Source organism: Homalodisca vitripennis, chromosome 4 (assembly GCF_021130785.1).
Source record: "Homalodisca vitripennis isolate AUS2020 chromosome 4, UT_GWSS_2.1, whole genome shotgun sequence".
NCBI lineage: Eukaryota > Metazoa > Arthropoda > Insecta > Hemiptera > Cicadellidae > Homalodisca > Homalodisca vitripennis.
Window position 1 is genome coordinate 154,811,247 of NC_060210.1, and position 12,012 is coordinate 154,823,258.

Sequence of the window (12,012 nt, forward strand, 5' to 3'; positions counted from 1 at the left end):
TTGAGAAACCCACTCATTTTTTAATTTAGGAGTGACTTCAGCCTGCTTAGGAGAATTACGAGAGTAGCTGTGCGGAATCAGAGTATCCACCGACCACCCTCTGACTTATTGCTAACCCGTATAATCAGATCTATGGTATGACCTGTCCCTAATTGTATTGGAAAGTTTCTTTAAGTAATATATCTTTCATAAAGGTTTAAATAAGGTTATGTTTCAGCAACATTATCAAATTAAATAATGTTCATAATATTGTATTCGCGTAACGTTAGTTGATATTTTCCTAGGTTTGTCTGTAAGTGAAAGTAAGAGTCACAGTACCTGGTGTTGAGAATGCTCCACAGTGACGAGTTCTAGAGAGTGAGCTGGAGAGACTCTCACCGAGATGAGTGTAACACTGATGGACGGAATTGTTACACAAGAGCACTGAACTATGAATGTAAAAGTGGCAATGTAAATTTTCAATAGCCTGTAATAGTAGTTTTCTTTTATTTAGTTAAGTGTAGTGATGGGTGGTACAAAAAAGGTATTTGTCTCGTAAAACTAATAGCCAAGCAAATTGACGTTGTTTTGAAAAACAAAAAACAATAAAATTTTAATGCAAAAATTGCAAATTAATTAAATTTAGAAATAATTAGGTTTATTAATAAAACCTTAGTATTTATTTTATTAAAATAAAATAGACAAATGAGTTTCATCTGTTAACATGTTTTTCAGTGATTAAATATAAAATATCACAACTAATGAACAATACAAACACATTGTAAACAATAGTAACGTTTCTATATTTCTCAATAAAGAATATCGGCCACGATCTTTAACAATCTACGGAAGCTTCTTGCAGTTTCTGCACGATTGCCTCTGTTCAATGTTTTCACAGCGACGTTAACAGTTGACCTGTTATCATGTTACCCACTCCCCTCTACACAACCTTAGACCTGTGTTCATTTTATTAATTAAAACTATTTTCAACATACGAACTAAGCAGAATGTAAGTGTACAGTTAGTTATAAATATATCACAATCACAAAATTAGAGTCAAATATAACTATTTAATTAAAACCTAAATTATTATGAAGTTTTGAGTAAAATGTTTGGCATTTTCACTACATATTCATAGGAACATTTACTGAGCAAGTGTAACTTATATTGTAAGTTAATCTTTGCATTAAAAATACGTGTAGACGTCAACATTTCTAATTATTATTTTTTAAAGTTATTTAGAAAATATATTCAAAATAAAGTAATTGTTAAAAATTAACCATTAAATGCAAATACATCTTTGTAAATAAATATTCCCAAAGCCCTTACTTTTAGTAGAAGTTTTCAGCTTTAGTTCTTTATAGCTTGTTAAAAGTATGATTACAACTATGGTTATAGCACCAACAACGGTGCTCGACAATTGTTAAAGAAGAATTTTATGTATTGTCTTACAACGGATAAATGAAATGGTTGGAGTAAAAACTAATGGAATGTCCTTAAAGTAAAGTGAAAGAAAGTTCTCAGGTGGTTGAAAGTGATCGATGCCGCAAAGTCACTTGAAAAAATTAAAAGGGGATCCCGGAGAAGCCAGGAGATTTTGTGTTTTTATATGACTATTTGATATATTCTTCCTATCTATGCTTGTTTTAATTTCTCCGTTTGTATACGCGAATATATTTCCTAATGTTGTGCTATTAAGTGACTGAATGATATTGATTTGATAGTGAACAATGATATTGTTTACCCGATGTATCATTTTGTTTTTGTGCTCGTCAAAATAAAACTGAACACTTTATCTATTAGGGGTTTTGGTGAAAAATGGGTTATGAATTTTCAATTTAGGTTGTCAGTTTAGTAAATATTCACATGTCTGAAACAGGTTATCTAAGCAGTAAAACTTCACTAAGACAATAGAAGGCTCTCTTTGCTAGCCTCTTAAGAATTTTCTAAATGCTTAATCGATATGGTCTTAATTAGTTTTTGAAGGTAGTTAAGTTTTTGGCCTGCAACAGAATATTGAACTATAAAATGTGTTATTCTATGAAAATGTTTGTCATAGTTTTTCATATGTGTTACGTGCATTGTGAAAGAATTGTAACATATATTAATTTTTTAAAGCTATGGTAAAATAAAAACAGACAGATATATGGTTTAATCCAAAAAATATACTCAGAAACTACTTCTGAAGAACACAGACTATGTCTAACAAGGTTTCATTGTAATTACTTAAGATTTATTCAATATCTCAGTTTATTCTCAAACTATTCTCTGATGCTATAGAGAGGGGACGTCTCTACCAGTTACCCAAAAAATATATCAGACTTTGTAGATTGTTTGATATATGGAAGGTACGAACAAGCATCGAACACAGCAACATAGAAAAATCTGAGTGCGATGCAACTAAAAGAGAAGTCGTTCGTCATTTTATTCGAAATGTGCGGAAGTTTTAATTATCATACAAATATATTTGACGTAGCTGTGATGTTTATGTGGCGATGATTAAACTAATCGGAAAGATTTATTGATATATAATTTAGGTTTAAACGGACACAAGTGAAAATATACATATCGTTGACATAGCTTGAATAAATAGTAGAGAAACAAGAATCAAAACACTGCTGTTTGGACACGACAGTTAGACGGAGCATAATTCAGAACAAAAGTAATTTCCATCTTAAACCACACTGAATGCGATGTTGCAGATAATATCGAAAACATGAAAGAACAATTTACCATAAGATTTTACATTATTTAATTTACATTATAAGTTTTCGGAATAATGTAATGATCATTTCAGAACACAGCGTTAAAAGCTTTGCTGAAAACATAAAACAGGCCAAAGCCATCCTTATAAAGAGACATCCCCCAAATTGACGAATGTCAGAATTGGAATGAAACCATCTGCAGTAGTCTTTTTTATATTGATGTGGTCTTGTTATTATATTAGTTTGTAAATAATAATGGTAATAATAATTTGAGAGATAGATGTGCTATTCAGATGTCGTACTAGGAAGCAGTTCTAGAGAATATTGGTTCATAAAGGAAGCGGAGATTAACATACATTAGTGTCACCTCACTATACTCCAAATGTATGTTTATGTATATTAATGAATTTTATGGATTAGTCAAATATTTTTTATCATGTCGTTGGGTTTTTTTGTTATTGTAAGTTTCTCGATTAAGTATTAATTCTGTATAAAACCATAGCTGGTGCTTTAACTTCGAGTGCATATAAGTTTTGAGATATTAAGCTCATGCTGAAATGTTTCTATTTCGTTACAGTTACAAAAATCATATACTTATCACATTAAAAAAATTCTTTGAATGATTTTTAAAATAAAATTTATCTGTAAAAAATATATTTTCTTAGCTTTGGTGCATAAGGATTATATATTTCATATTTCACAGCCAAATTAAGACAAAGAACCAAACGTTGGTGCTGCACATTATCAGGTAATCTGTATACCCATCGTACGTATAAGGCAATTCTGAATTCCCAACGGTGAATCTAATATTAGTTTTAATCTGTATAGTGTGTAATATGTATCTGTGTTAGGGCAAAATACCATGGAGGATACGAATAAAGTAAATACAACTTCGTGAATGAATTTTCACTCTGTAAACAGAGAAAAGTACACTTCCATCTCTGTCTTTGATTACGCAAGATGTCAAAGCCAAGAAAACGATTATAAGATCAATATTCGACGACTAACGCAGAAGTATTCTATTCCATTAAGTATAATGAATTATGACATTTTTATCCTGCCTTACACGGCCTGGAAAAACCTCACAAGTGATTAAATAAACGGCTTCGTCAATAAATTATAGGCTTCAAAAATTCGTATCAAATGTATGTATATGCATATGTCTATGTGTTTGCAATGTAATAATCTGACAATTGAATATAACTATGCGTTATCGTTGATTAATCATATTTCAATCTAAAAGAGACACTAGCTACATACCCAATACTCACCATTTTTCTTTAGAAACCAATCTACACAGTAAAAAGGTCAACATCGAGCTAAGCGTCGACAAGCAGTTATTAATTGCTCAATTAATGTATCCTATCAATTAGGATGGAGCCTGAAACTTATCTCAATATCCTTGAAAACTGTTAAGCTATCGTCACATCATTGTTAAATCTCATTTTAGAGAATCTATGTGAGGACGTTAATGTGCTTTTTTCCCGTTGAGAGCTTAAGGTGTGTTTGTGTGTGTGTGTGTGTGTGTGTGTGTGTGTGTGTGTGTGTGTGTGTGTGTGTGTGTGCGTGTGCGTGTGTGCGTGCGCGCGCGCGCGCGCGTGTGTGTGTGTGAGTGAGTGTGTGTGTGTGTGTGTGTTTGTGACAAATTTCATGGTAAAATTTACCTTAGGCAAGCTAACTTTTAAATTCCAATAAAACATTAATTAATTACTTATTAACTATGGTTCACGTCCTCGTAATTGATTATTAAAAGTTTTTCTGCTAGTGTTAATACATTTCAGCCAATATTTCAAAACTAAATATTCCTTTCAATAAAGTAATTAGTTCTTATCGTAGTTTCAACAAACAATTCAAGCACGTTTTACTAAAATTAAAACCAAGGGAAATATTGCTAATAAAACTCGAAACCCATATGAGTAATGATTGTGGTACACTTTATGTATTAAATAACAAACTTTGGTTTTTAGAGAAGTGAAATTCTTCTTGGCATTCGAAAATTAGTACACAAGATTAATGTTTTAAATTTCCTAAGAAGAGGGGTAGTTTTAGACTGCATACTAAGTTCTATATTTAAATAACATAGAAATAGAGATCTTGATCAATGAAAATTATTTTTACTACACAATGCATAGTAATTTAGCAGCAGTGCATAAATACTAATAATAAATTAAGAAAATCAAAACTTTTTTGTTTGCTGCAATACTATACATAATGCAGAGAATCTTGAGGAGGAGGATCTTCATTTTGTGAGATCTAGATACACGTGATGTGGAAATACGTGGGTTGGTTTCAAGTTACACTAATCTTTAACTAGGTATTATTGAATAATTAGAGCAGTTTTAAAAGAAAACTACAACTATTGATCGATTGATAGTGCAATATTTCGTTGTAATATAGCAACTTTCGTAAATACACTATATAAACGTACACTAAATAAAATAAACAATAGAAGAAACACCTTAAAAAACTTTCTAAACGTAAATAAAAATGTTTACACTAAACCAAGTTTAAAAAAATAATATAGCATAATATAATTTTGAATTTAGGTAAATTTGTAGATAAGAATCTAAAAATTCAAGTGGAAACCAATTATTTAGCTCATGTTAATTCTTTAGCTTCATATATTATTTAAATTCTTAGGGAGTTGGGTCAATGATACTGGAATATAGAGCCCTGTATTACTTGACGGCAATTTCTTATCCAATAAGTACACGGTATTTCCTCCAATCAGGCTTTGCCTTGGAGGTTTCATTTTCCAAAAACAACCAACAAAAATACTGTTCATTGTACTTTCCTTTTAATTAACTGGTAAGTGTAAACTTGGTCAGCCTGAGCAAATAATTTTTGTTTTGTATATGCTATGTTATGTTTTTTTTATATGCTATGTAATGTTCACCTTATTTTGAATTATTGTTTTACTGTTGGATTTATTGTAATTATTTGTTGTTATTTGGAAATACATTTATTATTTATTATTAGTTATGTTAAGTCTATAAGTTTTGATATATAGCTATTTAGCAAATTATTTATTCAAGCTAGGTGGTTTACAAATGAAAGTTTATACGTCATGTTAGTTTAAAAAATGTATAATAGGATTATACAATTTATATTTGACGGTAAAATTAAGTAAAATAATGTAATTTAATAGTGTATTAGATTACGGTTTTAATCTGATAAGAAGCAATAGTTATTATTCATTCAATAAGGATATAAAGAATACCAGCTGGGCTACTGAAGCAATACACGAGGGAGCTATAAAGATGGTTTTCAATTATAAGATCTTTAATGGGTGAAATTTGCATTCAGCACCCATTTCACGTTGATACAATTTTTACAGTTTTCTGAGATATGTAGTAGTAAATTTACCTTATATTCGTGTAATAAATGAAATGATAAATTAATAGACGTCACAGTTACACTCATAATGTTAATTTAATCATGTAATAGAAAAAATAAAATTCCGTGTATTGTAAATTAAGAAACTCATTTTGTAATAATACTTCTGTATGTATGGAAGTAAGGTCTTCCAACAACATTGTTAAACCTTTCATAATGGTGTTTATAAAACTTGTGGCTACATACACACGATATACACTACATTATACACATCATAAAAAGTACTTTTATATTTTCATTGAAAAACACATGGGAATGAATTTATTGTTTTGTTATATCTATGAAAGTAAAAAAAAAAAAACACGGAACCCGAATGCACCTATGAAAGTGACCTCTATTGCGTACAAAAATGATTGACACTAATGAAATGGACGTTTTAAACACTTACAGTAAGGTAACGACATTGATAAAGACACAAAAGAAACGATAATTGTTATATCATTCAGTAAATTAGGCTTATTTTAGACTTTTTGTTTACCGTAAATATAATAAGTATTTTAAAAGTTTTTTTTACCAACGTGCATTATTTCATGTTATAAATAAAAACCGTTCCAGAACATCATAAACATATCTACTCGTAATGCTACGTATACTGAGAGTAAGATCGTGGCACAATGGTAACCCATGTACCTGTACCTGACTGTTGATGGTTTCCTTTGTGGCCAAAATGACCGAAATGATCCGGATGTCTGTGTGTTGCTTTAGAAACTACAACACTCTGTTTGAGAGCGAGTCAGATGGCTGTGGCATTTCCTGCTCCTCTCCAGTATCAGTGTTTAGAGCTATATAAACAGATGTTTTACGGTTAAGCAGAAATGTTAAGATTTCGGATTCATTTTAAAAGGTTGACGTCTTCTTGTGTAGGTCTTGGACAGATCTATAAAAATGCATAATTCTTTGCAGAGTTTTCCAATTTAAGTTCAGACACTGTGCTGTAGTTGTGCAAAAAAAATATACTCTCTGAATATTCAATGGATTTATTTATTTTAAACACGATAAAATAGAATGAATCTAATTAAAATCAATGGATTTATTTATTTTAAACACGATAAAATAGAATGAATCTAATTAAAATATAGATTTTTAAGTCAATTTTAACTACCTGTTAACTCATTTCGAAATGGAACTATCTAGGTGCATTAAAAACCCGGAAACAACTTTTAAAGAGTTTTAAATAATCTAAAATTGTATTTTTCTAATTTTTTATATATAAATGACATTGCTGTATTACCAAAAATACTCTATTTATAAAAACCATTAATTAACACAATAATGTTATTGGTATTCCTCACCATTATCCACATTTCATTTAATTTTCCACGAAAATCACCCTTATGAATATAATTTTTCTACTCAAAACTAAGGGTGGATGACATATACTTTAGGTTTTTGCGTATGAACTTAAATAACTCTTTAATATACTCTTGGTATTGAACGTATTTAAGAAGTAGCGTAATGACATTTTCATCGTATTCTAACGTTTCCTTTCGTATAAATACTTCTTCTTGTACAAACATTTCTGCAATAATTTAATTTTAATGAGCTTTATGTAAAAACAAACTGCAGTTCAGTTATGCCATAAGAACCTATATTCTTCTCATAAAGAATAACTTGGATACATATGACTAATAGTCGATCGGAAATGGGTTTATAGAAATCAAGACAGTAAGGAAGTACGCACTTTATTTCTATCGTCTTTAAGACTGTCACTAACCCTGATTGAGAAATGTCTAGCGTGACTGGATACTATGGATACGAAATTCAGCAGCAAAGATAATTCAAATTCTCACTGAGTTTGCTAACTAGGACCAAATCCCAGGAGGGTTCATTTCTGGCTGGTGTGTATCTGCCAGTAGAACTTACACCGGATGCAATTAAAAACAATGTGGTACTCTATCTGGGATACCCAGTGGATGTCTAGGAGTGGGATGTCTGTGGATGAGTGGGATGTGGATGTCTGCAACGTGATGCGATTGATTAATCAATTTATCTGCAGAATTATCTTGTGATAAAGCCGACACCAGTACAAATACCTCAATAACAATATCAAATAACCAATCTATTTGTTGCAGTTCCAGTTAATTAATGTGTTTGATTACTAATTTTGAACAGCCTGTTCCAATTTCAATGTTATGTTATATCATTAATAATTGAATATAAGGAAGTATTCGGTTTGTTAATCATAATGACCGTAGTACAGAAAACAAAAACACGCAAGCCAGCCGTGTACACGAATTTTGTATGTTTTAAAATAAATGTATCAAGTATTTTGGTTCAAATAAATTAACATTAAATGAAGTTTTAAAGTGTACAGTACTTTCATTATGACGTGACATTGGTAGACAGTGTGTACTTCAAACCCAAGTACTTATGTTGAATACAAACCACGTGTCGTGTGAACAGCGGGGCTACATTTTGTATTATTAAGACATGCGTACTTGTATTGGAGGGGTGTATGCGAGAATAGAATCGACAGAGAAGATAGGTAACATGAATTCATTAATTGACATTAAACTCATCGCAACCATGAAAGTAGGTATATAAAATTCACGTATTTGTGTTAGTATGAATTAATTAAATAAATATTACCTGTTTATAATGTAATATTTTTATATGTTTCATTTAAATACCAACATTCTATAGTACTATATGTTTACCAAGAAATAAATTACGCTCAATTCAAGTTAATTTTGTTAAATGTTTGATGTATTTGAAGGTTATGCCGGTTATATTCTAATGTAGAAAATGAGTCGACCCTCATTCAGGCAGTGCATCTGGAGTATTTCAAGGAAACAAAATAAATTGTATCATATTTAGAAATAAAACTGAGGTTTTACAGTATATTATTATTTAAGTCACATCCATCGATATGTTTCATCTTATTCCTTACAGTGTAATAACTACATAAGTATGTTGTTAGTACTATTATCCTGCACAGTATGCTGTCTGACACTGATAGAGTTTCATCATCTACGGTGCGCCGCTTCGGGTCCTCGGCGAAGGGGAGTCCTACCAACACCTTGGAGTCCCCACTGGGATGAAGGTGGATCAAACCCCGGTCGCCACCATCGCCAGGTTGGAAGCCGAGACTGAGGCCGTCCTTCAGAGTGTGCTGGCACCTTGGCAGAAGTTGCACGCCTTGCGGACCTTCATCGTTCCGCAGCTGGAGTTTAACCTCAAGACCGCGCGGATCCGCAAGACTGCACTTAGGAGCCTGGACAAAAAGATTAAGTGTGGTGTGAAGAAGATCTTCAACGTCCCTTCACGCGCCAGTGCCGAGTTGGTCTATCTTCCACCTTCCTGCGGCGGGGCTGGACTCGTCCCGCTGGCTGACCTCTCGGACCTGGCCGCCATCAACCACGCGTTCAGGCTCCTCACCTCACCGGATGCCAGGGTGGCTTCGCTTGCGCTGGAGGGACTAGCGGCCTCTGCGGGCCAGAGGAGTGCTGCCCGCGCCGGAATGGAGTTCCTTGTGGGATACCTCAACGGCGACTTCCCCGGGAACTCCAATGTCGCCACCACTTTTTCTGCCGCGCGGGCAGCTTTGAATAGGCTGAAGAAACGCCTACCTGACCTGCACTGGGGTTGGTGTGCCGGCAGGGCAACATTTCAAATCACGATCCCTGGGGATAGGGCCCTCAGGATCGTCGACAGGGGCTCCCGTCACACGCTGTCCGCCAATCTGCGCTCCTCGCTGCAGCAGCACTTCAGGGCCATCCTTTCCGCGAAACCCGACCAGGGAAGGGTGGCCAGGGTCACCACCACCTGCGCCACTGCCAACCACATGCTGCACGAGGGACGCTACACACGTTTTGCGGACTGGCGGTTTGTTCACCGGGCCAGGTTGAATGTCCTCCCTCTCAACGGCTGCCGACGCTGGGGAGTCAACGATCGGCGTTGTAGGCGGTGTGGTCAACACGACGAGACCACCGCCCACGTGCTCTGCCACTGCACCTCCAGCCTCGCTACTGGCATCACGCGAAGACACAACGCCGTCCAGGATCTCCTCGTCGCTGCCATCAGACCTGCGGAGGGAGTTGAGGTCCGCGTGAACCAGCGGGTGCCCCTACAAGCGCTGCTCCAAGGCCGAGACGATTTCCCGGAGGAGATGGTGCGCTGCCGTCCGGATGTGGTGATGATCGACGCCCACAACAAGATCGTCAAGATCGTCGACATTGCCGTTCCGTACGAGGACGGCTGGCGGGCCATCGAAGCTGCGCGGGAGAGGAAGCTGGACACCTATGGACCACTCGCCCGGATGCTGACGGCCGGAGGATACAAGACTTCCGTGGATGCCTTCGTCGTCGGCTCCCTGGGTGCGTGGGACAGCGCCAACTGGGGGACCCTGGCACGCCTCGGGGTCCACCGTAGATACGGCACATCCCTCTCCCGTCGCTGCGTCTCCGAGGCCATTCGCTGGAGCCGGGACATATATGTCACTCATGTGTCCGGCGTCCAGCAGTGGCAAGACTGATCTTCCATGTGTTTTTTATTTATTTATTGCATGTTATTTATTATTGACTATTTTAACTATCGCATGTTATTTAGTATATATTGACTATTTTAATTATTGTTACTGTTATTGCATGTTATTTAGTATTTTAGTAATTTATTGACACTTGATTGGCACTCTCTCCTACCTCCTAAGACTCGACAATGTTATTATTATTTAGATTAAGATATTTGGATATTGTATTAACCATATTAGAAATTAGACACTAGTTATGTAACATGAAAATAAAGGCAAAAAATAGAAGCCCCAAATATCTGTATACTGTAGGTGCATAATGCTCTGATTAGGACTGCATGAATATAATTAATTCTGATACTTACTCTTACTCCCAGGGCCATTTATATCGGAGGTGATATTTAGCCGCACCAACAAAGCTCCTCCATCTTAAACGGTCCTCTGCATCTTCCTCTGAAGCGCCCACCTTCTCCATATCAGCCTTCACCTGGTTCTACCATCTCACTTTCGGTCTCCCACGGGGTCGTCTTCCTTCTGGGTTACCGTACATTACCCTACTTAGTTTGCATTCCTCTTCTCTTCTCAAAACATGGCCTGCCCAACGGAGTCTTCTGCACTTTATTTCTCCTATTACATCCGTACTATTGTAGAGCTCCCTGATTTCTCTATTATGTTTTCTTCTTCATACCCCTTGTTCATATGATGGCCCATAAATTTTACGTAAAATTCTATTCTCGAAAACTAGAAGCTTTTTCTCATCCTTCTTATTTAGCCTCCACGTTTCGGATCCGTACAAAAGCACTGGACATATAATTGTTTTGTATATTCTAGTTTTAGTTTTGTGAGAGAGATTTTGTTGAAAGTATCCTATTGCATGCATATACACATCTATTTGCTGAGTTGATCCTATTTTGTATCTCTGGTTCATCTGTGTTTTTATTTGATATTGTGACCCCAAGGTACTTAAAGTTCTCCACTTGTTCGAAAACATGCCCATCAATTTGTAGGGGTCCTCCTCTTTGATTTTGATTCCTTCTAAAGCACTTTAGAAGGATAATTAATTCTGATAGAGAGTTTAAATGTAGTGTCTGTATAGTTTACGTAGACACAGCTCTGATTGGGCCTGAATCTGATTTTACAGGGAATTATATCAATGGGTTGAGATATTTGTGACTTACATTATGGCATTGCTTTATCAAAGGGACCCATAACATGGTTATATATATGTCAGATACATATAACAGGATATGTAATAATTATAATTGTTTAGAACTTTTGAGTACCACAAAGGGACATTATATTGAATTTATATAATTTTTAAAATCCTTATACAACGATTTTTAAATTATAGAATTAGTAACCGCTAAAGCTTTGCTAACGTAATTTTGATCTAACGCAATAAATCAGTGTAATTCTTGATTTATTATTTAAATCCTTTATTAGAGGAGTATTGTAATGGTACTT

At 34.9% G+C, this 12,012-nt stretch overlaps 1 protein-coding gene across 1 annotated transcript; it reads left to right on the forward strand.

The window, feature by feature from the left end:
* The first annotated feature begins 7,963 nt into the window (after positions 1-7,963).
* LOC124361237 lies at positions 7,964-10,554 on the forward strand. Its single transcript, XM_046815280.1, has 2 exons — positions 7,964-8,044; positions 9,040-10,554. The coding sequence occupies exons 1-2, from the start codon at positions 7,964-7,966 to the stop codon at positions 10,552-10,554; spliced, it is 1,596 nt and encodes a 531-aa protein (XP_046671236.1).
* Positions 10,555-12,012: the final 1,458 nt, after the last annotated feature.

What these genes read in the sequence shown, in the direction of transcription:
- LOC124361237 (XM_046815280.1), top strand. Translation starts at nt 7,964, where the DNA reads ATGTGGTACTCTATCTGGGATACCCAGTGGATGTCTAGGAGTGGGATG. An exon ending in GGGATGTGGATGTCTGCAAC is followed by an intron (nt 8,045 to 9,039) that starts GTGATGCGATTG and finishes TGACACTGATAG; the next exon opens with AGTTTCATCATCTACGGTGC.